Below are 17,972 nucleotides of genomic sequence, written 5' to 3'. Positions count from 1 at the left end.
GAGGAGTCCATAACTAGGTAAGCTCTTTGTGGTGATGTGTAGATTAGACTGGGTAATGCGTTAGGGACAGGGTTGTGTGTGTATATATAATAAAGTTGCCCCACTTATCTGTTTGCAGTTTTTATATTTGTCTGTTTTTTTCATTTTGATTTATTTCTCTTTTTCTTGTGGTTTATTCATCTCTTATTTCTCGATCGTTCATTGACAGATACAGCCTCATGTCTTCTTAGCCATTGGGTTATGCTACTCCCATCAGGAATAGGACACTAGGCCGCAAAAAGCTTTCACCGTGCGTATGGGGCTATCTCTGCGGGCATAACCCCACACACTCTGCTACTGTCCTCGTATTACCGGGACACATACTACAAATGGAACAATACAGACAAGTATGGCCTCTCAGCATTGCCCACTGCGCAAGGCATGTTGGCGTTCCATCTTATCTTCTCCCTCAATCCTCTAAGGACAAGGCACCACGTGCTAGACGGGGGCCTTCTTTTACTGCTCATAGGCGGCTTTTTCATACCTCCGGGTTGCAAGAAAAAAAAGCCATTCAGGTCTTCTGGGAGTTCCGGTCTCTACCGTCGGCCAGGTTCTTCCTGTCCAATCTGATCCTATCTCCAGACCGAGACCGTTTAAAGGATCCCTGAGAGGCGGTACAAGATCTGCTGTCGCAAAGGGTGATTGTGCCGGTTCCCTCTCAGGAACCTTTTCAAGGGTTTTATTCAAACCTGTTTACTGTGCCCAGAAAGGAAGGAAGAGTGCGTCCAATCCTGGACCTCAAGGCTTTGAACCGCTTTGTGCGGGTACAGAGGTTTTCGAATGGAGAGCATTCGCATGGTAGTGGCATCCCTACACCAGGGAGACTTTTTGGCCTCCATAGATATCAAGGACGCATACTTACACATCCCTATCTACGCTGGACACCAGCGTTTTCTCCACTTCGCTATAGGAGAGGAGCATTATCAATTTGCGGCATTCCCCTTTGGTCTCGCCCCCGCCCACAGGGTCTTCACCGAGGTGCTGGCTCTGGTGTTGGCATTACTGTGCCAACGGGGGATTTCGGTACTGGGGTACCTGAACGATCTCCTATTGAGGGTGGACTCTCACTCAGCCCTGTTGGAAGACTTGACTGTCACTGTCCGAACACTGCAAGAGTTCGGTTGAAACCTCAATTTAAAAAAATCCGCCCTGATACCTTCAATGAGACTGGATTATCTGGGCCTGACTCTGGACTCCGCTTTGGCGAGGGTCTTTCTTCCCCCGGACAAGTTGCAAAAATTGCAGGGGCCTATCCGGTTGTTGTTGGCAAACAATCTGTCTTTTTTGCGGACTTGCATGTGGGCCTTTGGTCTGATGGTATCAACCTTTGAGGCGGTTCCGTTTTCTCAGTTCCAAACGAGACCATTACAAAAGGAGATTCTCGTAAAATGGAACGAGGATCCAAAATCCTTTGGATGCTTTGATTTGGTTGAGTCACTACACAAAGTCTGCTCTTCTGTGGTGGCTTCAGTCGTCAGCACTTCGCCAAAACAAGTCCTTCCTGCCGTTGTATTGGACGGTGGTTACCACGGAGGCCAGCCTGTCAGGCTGGTGAGCAGTGCTGGGGAAACTCTGCACCCAGGGATTCTGGACGGTGGAAGAGTCAAAGCTGCCAATAAATATCTTGGAGCTCCGAGCGATAAAGCTTTGCCTGAGTCTGCTGACTGCTCGTCTGCATGGTTGCCCGGTCCAGATTCAATCGGACATTGCCATGACCGTGGCATACAGCAATCATCAAGGGGGTCTTGGCGGCCCGGGAGGTGGCCAAGATTCTGGAATGAGTCGTCAGGTGTTGGTTTGGGGGAGTGGTCCATGCACCCCGAGGTGTTTCACCTCCCGTGTGTCCGGTGGGGGACTCCCGATGTCGACCTGTTTGCTTCTTGACTCAACAAGAAGTTTCAGAGGCTTGTGGCCAGGTCAAGGGATCCTCTGGCCGACGCCATGGATGCCCTAGTGGCTCCTTGAGGTCAGTATCGGCTGATATGTGTTCCCTCCGTTGAAACTCCTGCCAAAACTGCTGCCCAGAATAGAAGTGGAAGAGATTCCGGTCATTCTAGTGGCCCCAGACTGGCCTCGCCGGTCTTGGTATGCAGACCTGGTAAGGTTGGTCGCCAATGCTCCTCGGAGGTTTCCTCTCTGCTATTTTCCATCCTGCTTTTATAGTCGTTGGCTTTAACAGCGTGGCTGTTAAAAACCAGGTATTGAAGGATAGAGGTCTTTCTGACTCTGTCATTCCTACACTGTTGAAGGCCAGGAAGTCTACTTCCAGAAAGATCTACCATCGTATGTGGAAATCTTACATTTCATGGTGTGAATCATTGAAAGTGCACCCTCGCTTGTTTTCAGTAGCTTTTGACTTCTCTTCAAAAAGGGGTTGAACAGAGTTTGGCTATGGGCACTATCAAAGGCCAAGTGTCGGCTTTAGCTGTGTTTTTCCAACGCCCTTTAGCTATGTATGCCCTGATTCGCATTTTTATTCAGGGAGTGCGTCATATGGCGCCTCTGAGACGACCCCTGTTACCTCCGTGGGATCTGAATTTGATGTTGTCGGTTCTTCAAAAATCTCCTTTTGAGAACATTAGGGAGATTCCCCTGCTTAAATTATGTCCAGAAGGTTGCCTTTTGGTGGCTATATCACTTCTGCCGCAGGGTGTTTGAACTGGCGGCGTTGTCCTGCTTTTCACCTTTTATATGGTGGTCCACAAAGATAGTGGTACTTCGACCTAATCAGTCGTTTCTTCCTAAAGTGGTTTCTGATTTCAATTTGAATAAAGGCATTGTTCTGCCTTCACTCTGTCCTAAGCCCAAGCATCCCAAGGAAATTGCTTTGCTTTCTCTGGATGTGGTTCAGGAAATTAGGGTTTACCTGGCAGCTACTGAATCTTTCAGGAAATCACACGCTTTGTCCTTACCGAGGGATCTCGAAAAGGATTGACTGCGTCTGCTGCGACCATATCCAGATGGATCAGGCAGACTGTGGTTCAGGCTTATTCACTTAAGGGTCAGGTTCCTCATTTCCCGGTGAAGGCGCATTCTACGAGAGTGCGAAGTGCCTTTTGGGCTTTTCGCCATCAGGCGTCAGTGATGCAAGTTTGCAAGGCGGTAACTTGGTCGTCAGTGCACACGTTTACAAAATTCTACAAGGTAGATGTGTTGGCATCTTCGGATGCCTCTTTTGGCTGCAAGGTTTTGCTGGCTGCTGTTTAAAAGTGAACTTTTTTTTCTATTTGAGGGTTTATGTTTTTCTTTTTGTTAAAGGTGAGCTCCAGTTGTTCCTGGTTGAGCTCTTTGTTACCTGGTTGGCTACGTTTTAGCTTTTGGGGAAATTTACATTCTTCTTTGCGTTGTTTTCCCACCCCTCATGATAATACTGCTTTTGGACATCCCAATGGCTAAGAAGATATGAAGCTGCATCTATTAATGAACTTCAGAGAAAAGGATTTTACGGTAAGTCAAAAATCCAGTTTTTTTCTTTTTTTTTTGCTCCCCCCCCTACCTCCACAGTTTCTGCCCTTGCCTCTCCTTTTTTCTTCCCTTATTACCCTTCTCCCTTTCTCTTGCCCCCCTGCCCTTTTTTTTCTCTTCTTTCTCTTTTTTTTTTTTTCTTTTCTGTGCATTGCTTTCTCTCCCCCTCTCCCTATTTCACTGGCTTTCCCTTTCGCTTTCCTCTTTCAGTTACCCTTTCTCTCCTTTGCTCATTTCTTCTTTTCTTACTCTACTCCTTTTCGGTCTCTTACTCTCGATTTCTATCTTGCGCATTGTATTTATGATACAGCTGGGTCTCCTCAGCGTATCCTAAAGCTGCTTTCTGCAAATGGATCTACCAGTCTGGATCCAATTGCAGTGCTACTATGTTATCTTGTGAGCTGCAGGTCTTTGCTTTAATACATTTTGTATTTTTTTATTTTTATGCAACAATGTTCTATCCTCAATTAAGAACAAACGTGCTCTCCATTTTCTCATCTGTGCTCTGTGATTGGTAATTTTTTTCCCTCCATCCTGTCTCTTCTGTGCTCATGTGTCCGTCTTGTCTCTGATTGGCCGCTGGTGTTGTCATGTGACGTCCTCTCAGTGTCTGCACAGCATGTCCGTGATCACGCAGCAGCGCCTTCTCGCCTCCGATAACAAGGTTCTTTCTGTTCTTTCTTTCTATTACTAAGATTGCTCTGACCTGATTATGTGTAGGTGTTTCCAGTGGACTCAAAGCAAATCTCTGCCTGGACACCGTAAACCTAGATCAGAATATGCTGTTTAATCAGATCAGCATCCAAGGTTTATTGACTTGTGGTTTTGTTCCAGGGGATTATCTGCATCAACTAATCCTTTGCAGAGTGCAACAGAGATTTTAATCCTGTCCAAAATGATAGATTGCATTAATTTTTTCTGTGCCTTTTTTTATAGTTTTGTTTCTTTAAAAATATTAAGGCTATTGTAAAAGTCAGCTGGCCATAGGTCTGTTATGTTAGGGCCACGTAATGTAGATCAGTGTTTCTCAACTCTGGTCCTCAGGGCACACTTAACAGGCCAGGTTTGCAAGAAAACTGAAATACATCACAGGTGATATAATTTGCTGCTCAGTGATTGCAGTATTGTAGTCTGCATCTCCCCAAGGTAATACTTAAAATCTGGCCTGTTAGTGTGCCCTGAGGACCGAAGTTGGGAAACACTGATGTAGATAAATGGGCATGTAAAATAGTGACATGATCTAGTGTCAGCATTACCATTCTGAGGATAGGGATGCCTGAACCATTTCAGGTAACTTCACTTTTTAGCATCTTTTGCCATAAACCCACTTGGCCAACTTGTCAACTCTTGGTGAGTTGCACCAAGAGTGGACAGGGGACAACAATAGCCGACTACTTGAACAGTCAGATGTGACACACATGTAGTCATATTTTCTATACCAGCCCTTTTGTATCAAAACAAATATTCATCAGTTGAAATGGTAGTACTTTATACTAATGTGGGTCTTTGTCATATTAGGCCTAAAGTATCCAATATCGCTAAAAGCCTGACTATCACGCTTTTTGTATGGCTACAGCCATGTGGACATCCCTCCAAAATGGTTTAGTTCAGGTCTCTCCAGTGAAGGCTACTGTTAATGCTACAGCATAGAAAGACATTTAAACAATTGTGTGCTTGAAACCTTGTGGCACTAGTTTGGGGCAAGACCCTTTTCTGTTCCCGCATACCAGTGCACAAAGCCAGTTCCATTAGGACTTGGTTTGATGATGTGGAGGAATATGAGTAGCCCGCACAAAGCCCTGACCTCAATCATGCTGAAAACCTTTGGGATGAATTGATATGGCGATTGTGTGCCAGGGCTTCACTTCAGTGCTTATATATGTATGCCATGTCCGGGGGGGGGGGGGGGGGGTTGGGTTAGGGGTTAGTTTGAAAGCCATAGCTTACATCATTGTGTTTTTTTCACCTGTGCAGGCCCTGGCTAGTATGAGCCTAAACACCCAGCCTATCCTTAACCTGGACAGATTCCATGAGAGCTCAGAGGCTGCCATGCTTCGACCACACAGTGATGCCCAGGGTACCCCTTCCACGGAGTTCAACCCCCTTATTTATGGAAATGATGTTGACTCTGTAGACGTGGCGACACGGTAAGGTGGCAGATGCTATTGTATTTTAGAATTTGTAGGTCGTTTGTTAAACCTTGGCGACTTGTATGCTGCCATTATAAGATTGTAGTTTCTCTTTCGTTCATTGACGGACACAGCTCTCCATAAATCATAACTAGTGGGATATATAGCCTCCTCCAGGAGTAGGACTAGGCAGAACAAAAAACACATGGGTCTTCCTCAGCTGGTATATAACCCCCCTCTCTGCTCTAGGTAATTAGTTTTAATCTGTCTAGTCAGGACCTAGGCTCCCAGCTGGGATCTCTAGTCCTAGCAACTTTCTCCTTCCTTACATCTTCTTTTTTTTTTTCCTCTTGGGAGATCTACAATCAACTGCCGGGCTGGGCAATCTAGATTTAGCAGTCCCACAAGACCAGCCAGCGAGCGCGTGCAGACCGCAGTTACCCGATAGGTTGGCCGCGACAATAGCCTCATGGACGGAGGCTGGCCCGCGAGTTAAACGTCTCGCAGGGTCTCATACAACCGGGCTTGGGTCTGAGTCACAGCGTTCCCTTGGCTGACAGCTCCCCTATTTCCGTGGCGAGGAGTTCTATCTGGAGTCTTACCTGCACCATGGAAGGGTAAATTCAGTCCCCCCTATTCCCTTTTTCTTTGGGGGGGATGTGGGTAACCTCCAGGAATAGTCCGGCCTGCCTGCAGGTTCCCTACCCCCCATCCTTAAATCACTCACTGAACTGGGCTTCCCCCACTCCTTTCCCCCCCTGTCTGGACCTGGAGTCTGGTGAGGGTCTCAGGGCAGAGGATGCAGCAGAGACCTGGTCTCCCCCACTATCCCCACTCTGTAAAGGTCCTGGGATAGTGTGTGTCCCGCCCTGGTAGTCTGGAGGGGTCCCAGTGTAGGATACCCCAAGGTGCATGCCCTGCTGTTTGCAGTGTGGGGTATAGTGCAGGGGGGGGGGGTCCCAGTGCAGAGATCACAGCAGAGAAACGTCCTACCTTCGGGGGGGCCCCCTTGCAGAGGATGCAGGAAAGATCCTGGCAGCATGCTTCAGTGTAGCTGATGGGGGCCCATTTTCCTTTAGTCTAGCTGGTCTCCAGTTGGCGGCCATGTCTGTGTAGCCGAATGATGTCACGGTGGCCATTTTCCTTCAGTCTAGCTGGTTTCTGGTTGGCGGCCATGTTTGTGTAGCAGATGATGTCACCGGGATGCTGGAGGACTGAGGCCTTGTGAAGATGCCAAAGATTCTCCTCTTCCTCCTTAGTTTCCTCCTTCCTGTGCCCGGGACATATGAACAATGACTGCGTCCATGATGATGCTGGGTTTGAATTCTCTTCGCTCCTCCGGTCGGTAGGGTGCGTTTTTGGGGGTCCCTGTTATCTCTCTCTCTGCTGATGGGTACCCTGAGCCTTGGGGGGGATCCTTTAGTGGTGCCAAAAATATAGTTTTTAGTACTGCAAGTTCTTCCTTTCCTTATGGAGCCTCAGGGTCACATCTCATGGAGGTGGCAGGTCCCTCGGAAACCCCAGCTTCCCATGGTTGCACTGATGGCTGTTTTGCAGTCCTTAGTGTCCCGGGTGGAAGTGGCGTGTGGGCAAAGGCCCAGGAGAAAGCGTCCCCCCGCCTTCCCCTGCTCAGGCTGTCTCAACAGATTCTGAGCCTGATGCCTCTGTGGACGCGGCCCGTCCAGGGGAACTTATCACACCAATCAAAAAAAAAAAACTAAGAGATTTCCAGTCACAACTTACCAACCAGCCAGCGACCAACCGAATTGACCTGTCTAACAGTATGCGTTTAAAAACAGGGGTTTGGTTGCACACATTTGCAAATACATGCGTAAGCTGCAGGCCATGGCAAGGCACCCTGATATCTGCAGTCCCTAACTCTACAATTTAAAGAGTCTCTACAATGAGAGCACATGCATTTAATGGGATAGATGGAGGACAGGTGACTAGAGGGAGCCCACCCCTCCTTAAAGGCACAGGGTCACACTGAGTATAGTATAGGACACAGGTCCCTCTCCCCTGTGTGTTTTGATCACTCCATATTGCTTGCATCCAATTAAATGAAGGAAGCCGTTTATAATACCAGTCCTGTATCCTGTAAAATATTCCAAGACGAGTAATTTACAGGTAAGGCAAGAAAAATCGATTTTTGACGTTTATAATACCAGTCCTGTATCCTGTAAAATCCTGTAAAATATTCCAAGATGAGTAATTTACAGGTAAGTCAAAAATCGATTTTTCTTGCATTTTTCATCCTCAATATTGTCTCCCATTCTGTCCCAGTGACACCCATGATCAAGATACTGAGTGAGGAAAATCTTCCCAACAAGGACACAGATATTAAAAAAAAAAAAAAAAACCGTAGGAGGGTTTGAGGAGCCCCTTACGCTATCCAATGCAAAAACAAATATTGGCTGGAGATCCATTTTATTGCTATTTATAACCAAGTTTCTTTAATTAGAGCTGTAAGTATTCTCATATGCTGTGCAATCAAGGCAGTTAATTGCGCGTATATGCCTTGGAGTGATTACTGCCACGGTCTCTTTAATGACCTACGAGGAGCTCCCAGTAGAGTTTTTGAATCTCAAATTAAGACCGTTTTGATAAGAAACAAAATGTTCACTATTAGCTTCTGAGAATATATCGTGGTATATTAGGGCTTATTTAATAAGACAAAGCTATTTGCTGTTTGTGACTCCTACCAACCATCTTTTAATAATCCAATTTCTGTAAACTGAAAGCCAGTTAATTGTGCAAGAAAAAAAATAAATATATATCTCTATATCTCTATCTCTCTCTCTCTCTCTCTCTCTCTCTATATCTATATCTATAATCTATATCTATAATCATAGAATCAAGGCTTTATAAAATATTAATTAAGGTATTTGTATTAAAATGAATCTATTGGGCCGACCTCTTGTTTTTTTTTTTTTTTTGTTTTTTTTAGGCTATTGTCACAAGTCCACAAGTGTTTTTTTTCTAAAATAAAAATGTGGTTTAGATGTAGCTGCTCTGTTCAATGGTATTGCACAAAGCGGCCATTTAACTCCTCCTCTGGGGTCCCCCACTGGCGTTGCCCACTCCTCCTCTGTGTATGCCCTCATAGCAAGCCACTTGCTATGGTGGAACACATGCAAGCTCGCTCCCAAGCCAGGCTGCTTGCGTCCATAGACGCACACAACGTGCCTCTCCTCCGCCCCCCATTCTCTCCTCACAGGACTTAACTGACTGCAGCAGGAGCCTATGGCTCCCATTACTTTCAGCAAAGCCTGCGAGAGGAGGAAGAGGGGAAAGATGATGCACAGCCCTGGATGGATAGAAGACTTGGATATGTGTTAGTGAGGAGGGTGGGGGAAAACTAGTATTGGAAGGTTTTTTACCTTAATGCAGTCAACTTTTTAGGTTTAGAACCACTTTAACCTTTCTTTCACATTTACAGTCTATTTGAATCACAATTTTTAAAAGCTATAATTGTCCTTACAATTATCTGTTATGTATACCTGCAATTACTTGTCTCCATTCTAATCAATTTTTAATTTTATTTTTAATGGTAGGGTTGCCATGGTCCGATTCTTTAATTCTCCCAACATGTTGCATGGTTTCCAGCTGCATACCCGCACTCTGCGTCTGTTCCCCCGGCCTGTAGTGGCTTTCCAGTCCTCTTCCTTCCTTGCATCACGTCCCAAGGCTTCCAACTTTTCTGAGAAGCTGGCCAGAACACAGGCTGTGGAGTTTTTTGGAGAATGGTCTCTCAACCCCACTAATTTCGCCTTTCAAAGGATACACAACAGTAAGCACCTTTTAGCTCTTCTGTCAATGGATTTCGCACCGGCTTTCCCCTTTTTTTCAGAGTCTTTCTCATTGTATCTCTTTTCCTGCAGATATGTTTGACCCAGCTTCAATTGGAGATAAGCCAAAGTGGTATGCCCACCAGCTGCAACCCATCCATTATCGTGTGTATGATGCAAACTCCCAGCTGGCGGAAGCACTCAGTGTCCCTATAGAGAGGGATAGTGACTCAGATCCCACTGATGACAGGTCTGCTTCATTTTGCCTTCTCTCCTCCTTTTTTTTTTTTTGGACTGTATAGGGAATGTACTGTAATAATGTTTTTCCTTATTTACCTAAATCACTGAAACAGTTTTTACTTCAATCGGAATAGTATCACTTTAGACCCCGTTCACACTATGTTGGATCCGACTTCGGGGCGACCTGTGAAGACGCGTGCAGCGCGACTTGCACGGACTTCATAAAATGAATGTCTATGCAAGTCGCTCCAGGTCGCCCCGAAGTAGTACAGGACCCTTTTTCTAAGTCGGAGCAACTTGTGTCGCTCCTATTAGAACCGTTCCTGTACTACACTATGGGACGCGACGGACCGCGACTTGTCAGGCTGACAAGTCGCGGTCCAAGTCGGATTAGTGTGAATGGGCTCTAATATGAATAAAAAGTATATTGTTCCCAGGCTTCTCTCATGATCTAAGAAAGTATTTGAGTTGTCTTACTTTGCCACTCAGTGCAGTGATGGTGTTCATAACAAGGAGCTGTTTTTTTATCTGTTTATGATTTTGCAGTACTTTAAGTTTTATTACCTGTACTGTTTTTTCAGTGGCAGTGACAGCGTGGAATATGATGACTCCAGCTCTTCTTATTCTTCTCTTGGCGACTTTGTCAGTGAAATGATGAAGTGCGACATAAATGGTGACACACCTAGTGAGTATTCTGATAAGTGAGTTTAGTAACGTGAAGTACTTGGCGCTAACACAAAGCTAGTTCTTTATTTCTGAAAAAGAATGCTCCTAAATATGATTGGTTGCTGTTAGTAACTTTTAGGTGGTTGTAAACCCTTACATTTACCCTGTGAATTGACTGGCCCCATGTGATACACATAGATGAAACCAAGCCTCTGACATATGTTTTACCTGTTTATTTGAAGTCTTTTCTACATCCTTTCAAAGTCCAGAATTAATAAGACCCCGTTCACACTGGGGCGATCCGACTTGCCGGGGCGACATCACAGGTCGCGGCGCGCAGCTCGCACCGCGACCTCGGAGCGGCCGGCACAGACTTCATAACATTGAAGTCAATGCAGTTCGCTCCAGGTCGCGCCAAAGAAGCTCCGGACCCTTTTTCTAAGTCGGAGTGACTTGTGTCGCTCCTATTAGAACGGGTCCACAGCTTCTCTATGGCAGACGACCAGGTCGCCTGACAGGTCGCCCCAGTGTGAACGGGGTCTTAAGCTTATCTGAGCTGTCAGAATTCCGGACAGTGTTGAGCTGAAATTGCTCTCCTCACGAATGAGGAGTACTGACTGGAGGGAAGGTTATACCCCCCCCCCCCCTTTTCCTACGTGAACATACCTGAGGCTGTGCATCACAGGATGTGTGCTGGAGATCCCCGTCCCATTTCAATTGTTTTTTAACTCCCTCTCCCTTTCTCCTCTGGATTGAGACAAGTACACACTATAGACTATGGATATGCTTTGCTCAAACTTCATGTCTGAGGTTTACAACCATTTTAAGTTGCACTATGGCTTATTGATTCTCTTCAATAAACAAAAATAACCTCTTGGATGTAGGCTTATGGTGATTGTGTTCTTTGTAGATGTGGATCCACTGACTCATGCTGCCTTGGGAGATGCCAGTGAAGTGGAGTTTGATGATTTTCAGGAGTACTCAGGAGAGGTGGAGGAAACTGCTCCCGACAGCGAGAACTCACCTGACAACAACCAGCCACGTTCAGGCTCCAGCACCACTGCCAGCAGCAGTCCAAGTACTGTCATCCATGGGGCCAACACGGTGAGCTTAGAAGCAGAACCTCACCCAAAATCCTCCTTCCCTGCCTTTTTTGGTAGGGGTTTGACAGATACCACCTCACGTGTCCAGTCGCATGACTGCGGAGTATACACTGGACATTCTCCCCCCCCCCCCCCCCACACCTGCAGCCTTCTGGGACACGTCACAGGTCCCAGAAAACTACTGAACCATTCATAAAGGGCAAAGCAGCCGACTGTGAAGCCACAAAGAAATACAGCCGGCTGTCTGCATTCAAAGTGTTACTAAACCCACAACTGTAAAATCAGTCAGCATATGCAGTAAAGTATGCTTGATATACTCGCTGTGTAACCCAGGGGGGTTAATCCCCTGCATTGTGTAAAAAGGCTGTTTGATTTCCTCTGATTCTCCCCTTGTTTTACTGTCCCCTATTGTTCTGCTGATAGAACAGAGCCTTGGGGGCACTCTGCACATGCTCAGTTTGGTGTGTATTGCTAGAGGTTTTTTTTTTTGTTTTTTATTTTTTGGGAGCGTGCATGTGATCAGCACAGGGCCAATCGGCACTTTCCAGACTAAGGGTTGGGGTGCTGCAGCCTTATAGGGCAGTCAGGTGAGAATAAACACTCCTCCTACAAGCTTTGATGAGACAATAATAGAAGTCACAGGACTGCTATAAACTGCTAAATACCTTTTCTCATCAGCAGTATATAGTTACTAACATTATTGCGTTTCCCTGTTGTGTGCTGTGTACTGTCGGAGACCAGATAGTAAATGCACGGTCGGCCCTGGGGACTAAAAACCGGTGAATTACTGGCTTGGGTGATCCCTGGATCTTTTTTTTTTTTCTTCTTTTTTAAGTAGCTACAGTATTTGTAGTTTCTGACTTTTAATTTTGTTCCTAGGGGGAAGAGCCACTTTAAGCTACTTTGCATTTATTATGGCACTGGATCTTGTTAATAGTTTTGGTATTTTAGCTAAACTGTTTCAAGACATGAGAATCGTGGTGGTGGATGTCTCCTGGTATCTCTTCCATGCTCTTGAGACTGTGCTGGGAGACACAGCAAACCTTTTGGCAATGGCACATATTGATGTGCCATCCTGGAGAAGTTGGACTGCCTGTGCAACCTCTATAGGGTCCAGGTATCGCCTCATGCTGCCAGTAATGACACTGACCCTAGCCAAATGCAAAACTAGTGTAAAACAGTCAGACAAGAGGAGTGTAGAAAAAAAATGTTGATGGCCTCCACCTGTGAAACCATTCAGTTTTTGGAGGTTGTCTCATTGTTGTCCATCTAGTGCACTTGTTGATTTCCTTAACACCAAAGCATCTGAAACTGATTAACAACCCCCATGCTACTTACTAATGAGATCAATATCCCAGGAGTTTAATTGACTTGATGCTATACTCTGATTAAAAAGTGTTCCTTTGATTTTTTTTTTTTTTGAGCAGTGTATAATTTGTCATTTATGGTTTATGCTTTTTATTCATTCTTGACTTTGCCAATGTGCAAATATATCCTGACAGCTCTGTATATGTAAGGGAAGGAACCTTGTACTGTAATTCTGTCTTGTCAGTATTTATTGCAATTAATCCAACTTTAATAAATGCTTTGCATTGTGAACGCTAGCACAAATTAAGTCTTAATCATCCTCCTTTCAGCAAGAATCTGCTGACTCTGCCGAACCAGATGAGAAGGTTTTGGGTGTGCTGCAAAATCACTTACCCACCCTGACACCCACGTTTACCCGCCTGGCGATGGAACGCCGGGAGAGTGAAGCATCTGTTGTTGGGGGAGAGGCACGAAAGCGCGAGTATGACAATCCTTATTTTGAGCCCCAGTATGGATTTCCACCGGAGGAGGAGAATGAGGAACGGGAAGAGAGTTATACACCCATGTTTAACCAGACTGTTAATGGCACCCGGTGAGAGCCAATGTCTAGACGTGCTTGATTGTTTGTTTTTTTGATCTGTGAATTTTTCTTTTTTTAAGGAACCCTGTGTGCCTTTTTTGGCACTCGTGTTATATAATTTAAATCTCAGCCAGCTACTGTGATCAGGAGCACGGCCTCTACTGCCCATTGAGACTAACATTTGAAAGGGAAGTGATTTGAGGCAGGGCTTAATGTCAGGAGCCTAGGAATCTTTATCTCTTGACATGAAAACCAGGAAGATGTTCTAACCCTTATTATAATATTGGCAAACATTTGTGCAGCGCTTTACAAAAAAGGAGACAGTTCAGATATTACTATTCAAAATATTTTAACCACTGCCGCGGTTTTACGTCGGTATTTTGATGTTAAATACCGGGGTTATGGGAGCAGATAGCTTCCATAACCTCTGTATTTTCCTACACGGTGAGCGGTTCTCTTTCCCATAAAAGTGGTCCCATTGGCGGATTTGCCGCAGGATCACTTTTATGTGCGGCGGTAGAGGTGCCCCCCCCCCCCCTCCGCCGCTTCCCTGTCGTTTTCCCCGCTTACCTGAGCCGTCGGTAGCAGGGAAAATGATCCAGTCCTTTCGGGTCCTAGGCAGCAAGTCAAGTGAGGCCAAGATAGCCCCCACTTGACTCTTTGACCTTGGAGAACCAGAGCGATGCCATAAATCGCTTCCTCCCAACGGCCTTAAAGGGCTCATTTTTATTTTTTTTGCTTTTAAGTGTAGATGTGAGATCTGAAGTCTTTTTGACCCCAGATCTCACATTAGAGGACCTGTCCTGCTTATTTCTATTACAAGGGATGTTTACATTCCTTGTAATAGGAATAAAAGTGATCAAACATTTTTTTTTTCCTATAGGGACAATGTAAAAATAAAAGGTAAAATAAGAAAGAAAAAAAAAATAATAAAAGGGTCTCGTCCCTCCGAGCTCACATATGTAAATGGTGTTCAAACCACACGTGACGTATCGCCGCGATCATTAGAGCGAGAGCAATAATTCTAGCCCTAGACCTCCTCTAACTCTAAACTGGTAACCTGTAGAATTTTTTTACATGTCTCCTATGGAGATTAAGTACCAATGCATTCCATGAGCGTGCGCAGTTTTGAAACATGACATGTTTGGTATATATATATATATATATATATATATATATATATATATATATATATATATATATATATATATATATATATATATATATTATAATGTTTGGGGGTTTATAAGTAATTTTCTAGCAAAAAATACTGATGCGTCATTTACTCATTACTGTGTTTTCTGTGTTAGGTCCCAGAAGCCTTTGCTTCGCCCGAATAGCCTGAAGTTGGCCAGCGATTCTGATGCAGAAACAGACTCTCGAGGGAGCTCTCCCACCTCAACGGTTTCAAACAATAGCAGCAATAATGATAGCTTTGGGGGCATCATGTCCTTTGCCAGTAAGTTTTCTGCTGCAAAAACCGTAAAATATAGTTTGTATATAACAAAGGTGATCACCGCTACAGATAGAGCCACTGCATAATACCTCTGTTCAAAATGTAGTGATGAATGGGTGCCGGCCCAAAATGCATAATGCATAGCAGTGAAGAAAGATGTCTCCAATTAACTCTCGTTTATTTCAAAGAAAAATCCATACAGCATGGGTACAGGATAAAAAGGCTGACATGTTTCACACTAAATCAGTGCTTAATCAGAGCCACAAAAGTACATGACATAACCCAGGGTATATATAAGAAAAGGACATGCTACATACCCATGACACCTCCCCCGTTTAGTTCATTATGGCAAATTGGGTTCAGAAGGAGCAATGCAAGCAATCAAGGGATGATCTAGTTAACCCCCTGATAAACAGGAGGGAAACAAACCAAATCTAAGTCCCACATCATTTTGCTATTGGCGCGCTCTGTTGTTCAAACTCTTTCAAAACATATATATATATATATATATATATATTGTTTTACTGTAAAAGGGCTTGTAAAGTCAGAAGGTTTTTTTTAATGTTAATGCTTTCTATGCATTAAGATGAAAAGCATTCTGTGTGCTGCAGCCCCCCTAATACTTACCTGAGCTCCCTCTCTCTCCAGTGATGTCCACGAGTGCCTCAGCTGTCTGGGATTCTCTCTGATTGGCTGAGACACAGGCTGCCAATCAAACTCAGCCAATTGGTAGAGAGGGGCGGGGCCAAATGGCAGCTCTTGTCTAAATGGATAGGCGGTACCTCAGCTCGGGTGCCCCATAGCAAGCTGCTTGCTGTGGGGGCACTCAACAGAAGGGAGGGACCAGGAGAGCCGAAGAGGGACCCGAAAAGGAGGATCTCTACTGCCCTGTGCAAAACCATTACACGAAGGAAGAAAGTATGACCTGTTTGTTATTTTAATCGAGAAAAAAAAAAACGAAATTTTACAATTACTTTAAGCTGGGTCCACACAGGCTGAATGTTGGGAGACGTTTGCCGGTTCAAAAAAAGAAAAAAATGATTGAGTATGTCGGTCTAATCTACAGAAGCCGGCCGAGGATGCTAGAAAACCAGCAGCCGACCGACTCCTGATCAGCCAATAGCAGAGAGCGCTGATTGGAGTGTTCAGACGGGGGGCCACCCCCCCCCCCATCAGAACACAACAGCTCAGTGGGGGAGATCGCTGTACTTATTTTGCGCAGGGAGTACAGCCTCTCCGACCGAATCTAACAGTTTTTTTTTTTTTTTCTCAAAACTAAACACAGGACTTTTGCTGTAATTTGATTTGAATAATAATGCAGCTTTGCTCTAGGAAAAACCCTTGTTTCCTTTTCCAGGTAATCTGTATAAAAGTCATAGCAGTAGCTTCAGTCTGTCAAGCTTGACGCTTCCGACCAAGAGTGGGCGAGATAAAGTGACCCCATTTCCAAACTTTAAAGGTAAGCATCCTTTTAGAACAAGGAAGTAGTCTGTATCCCAGCTTGTAAGGTAAGTACCTAGGACTTTGGGTCAGGAAATGCATAGACAGAGCAGCTTTCTACGATGGGAAGGTAAGTGTCCTCAACTGGAAATGTGGATGTTGGAATGAGATTGGTTGTAATGTAAGTGTAGTGTTTGGGATTCTCATGTTACATTAATCATTCCATGATCTCATTCATCTCTCCCTGGTTTTATTTGTAGACTTTTTTGTGTGTAGTCAAGTGTGATCACTATTGTGTTTTTTTTTTTTTTTGCCACCCTTTTTTTTCCTTTTTTTTTTTTTCTTTTATCTGCTGCATGCTCCGTCCACTTGGGGTCAAAGACCAGCAGAAAGTGGCAGGGGATTTAGGAAAAGGTTGGTATTGATTCTTTGTGATCTTGAGCTTTCAGAGGCTTCCAAGATCAGTTCCCTTTTTGTGTAGCGATAGTGTGCTTGTTTTTCCATATGTAGGTGTGCTGTTGTGTGAAGGTTGTTTGGATTAAGTTACACGGGTCCCAATACCCTATTTCTGTGTGTGGCTTGTCTCTACCCGTTGTGCAGCTGTTCTCGCAGAATAACACCATGGTTATATCTTATTCAGCATGAAATCAAAGGCCTACTTGCCACCAATTGATATCTATTTTAAACCAATTTCACCTCGTTGGGTAACCATGAGTTGAGTTGTGATTTTAGATTTCACCTGCAGTGTAACCTAGTAGAAGAAGCTGGTATTGCGAGGAACCATCCATAGGCATTGGTACCTTTTTTTTTTTTTTTATGGGGCTTATTCATAAAAAAAAAAAATTGGAAAACAAATTATGAGCTCATAAAATGTTACACAAAACCCAAATATTGTTTGGTGTTTTATTTTATCAGTGTGGATATATAAACTCATCCAAGTTAACTTTGGTTTGATTTGTATAGTCTGGGACTTGTTACAGTATTTTAAAAACCCACTCAGGTATTGCAGGTACAGGGTTACCATTGACCATCTCATTTGCCATTTCATCAGTTGGGTTCGTGGGCTCTGCCCCTTCGTTGCACCTTGCGGGATGAGGTTTTAAATTTCAAACAGTAAGTGTCCACACCTAGTCAAATATATTGAGACGTCCAGATGGGAGGTACATTATATGGCCAACATTTCTGGACTCCTGACCATCACACATTTTGTGAGCTTTGAGATTCCATTTCATGTCTTGTTGCACAGAATAAAGCACCGAGCCTTCAGTCTCTATTGACAAGCATTACATACAAAGACATTTTGGACAGTACTGCATTGTCAACCTTGTGGCCACAATTTTGGGAAAGCCTTTCGGTTCCAGCCTGAATGCACCCCTGTGTACAAAGCCAGTTCCATAAAGACATGGTTTGATTCGTTTTGTGTGGTGGATCTCAAGTGGCCTGCACAGAGCCCCTACACCAACCCTGCTGAACTGGAATGGCAATTGTAGGCTAGGTCTTCACATCCAATGTCAGTACCTGACCTTGCAAAGGCTTTTTTTTTTTGTTTGAATGGACACACATTCCCGCAGACGCAATCCAAAACCATCCAGAAGAGTGGATGTCTTTTTATAGCTGTGAAAGGAGACCAATTTTATATTAATGCCTGTGATTTTTGTAATGGATTGTGCAACAAGCTCATATAGCTCCTGGTCAGCTTTCCACAGAATTGGCTATATAATGTATTGGGGTAGACCAATTCAAGCACCATGTACTCCA

The 17,972-nt window shown here is 44.5% G+C and overlaps 1 protein-coding gene across 28 annotated transcripts in view; it reads left to right on the top strand.

Annotated features, from left to right (window-relative positions):
* Positions 1 to 17,972, top strand: part of MADD (MAP kinase activating death domain) — a 188,998-nt gene that overhangs the window by 83,627 nt on the left and 87,399 nt on the right. For 22 of the 28 annotated variants that reach the window (XM_082270087.1, XM_082270080.1, XM_082270075.1 and 19 more), the window contains exons 8-16: positions 4,112 to 4,168; positions 5,479 to 5,651; positions 9,188 to 9,423; positions 9,515 to 9,671; positions 10,243 to 10,346; positions 11,238 to 11,431; positions 13,068 to 13,330; positions 14,629 to 14,777; positions 16,132 to 16,233. In XM_082270087.1, coding sequence (XP_082126213.1) covers positions 4,112 to 4,168; positions 5,479 to 5,651; positions 9,188 to 9,423; positions 9,515 to 9,671; positions 10,243 to 10,346; positions 11,238 to 11,431; positions 13,068 to 13,330; positions 14,629 to 14,777; positions 16,132 to 16,233 — 1,435 coding nt within the window. The remainder of the gene's footprint in view (positions 1 to 4,111; positions 4,169 to 5,478; positions 5,652 to 9,187; positions 9,424 to 9,514; positions 9,672 to 10,242; positions 10,347 to 11,237; positions 11,432 to 13,067; positions 13,331 to 14,628; positions 14,778 to 16,131; positions 16,234 to 17,972) is intronic. The other 6 variants (XM_082270090.1, XM_082270091.1, XM_082270098.1 and 3 more) reach the window with 1 other exon arrangement.

This window comes from Pelophylax lessonae (assembly GCF_965119305.1).
Source record: "Pelophylax lessonae genome assembly, chromosome: 10".
Lineage (NCBI taxonomy): Eukaryota > Metazoa > Chordata > Amphibia > Anura > Ranidae > Pelophylax > Pelophylax lessonae.
Note: the sequence above shows the minus strand (reverse complement) of the source record. Positions and strands in the feature narration are given on the sequence as shown.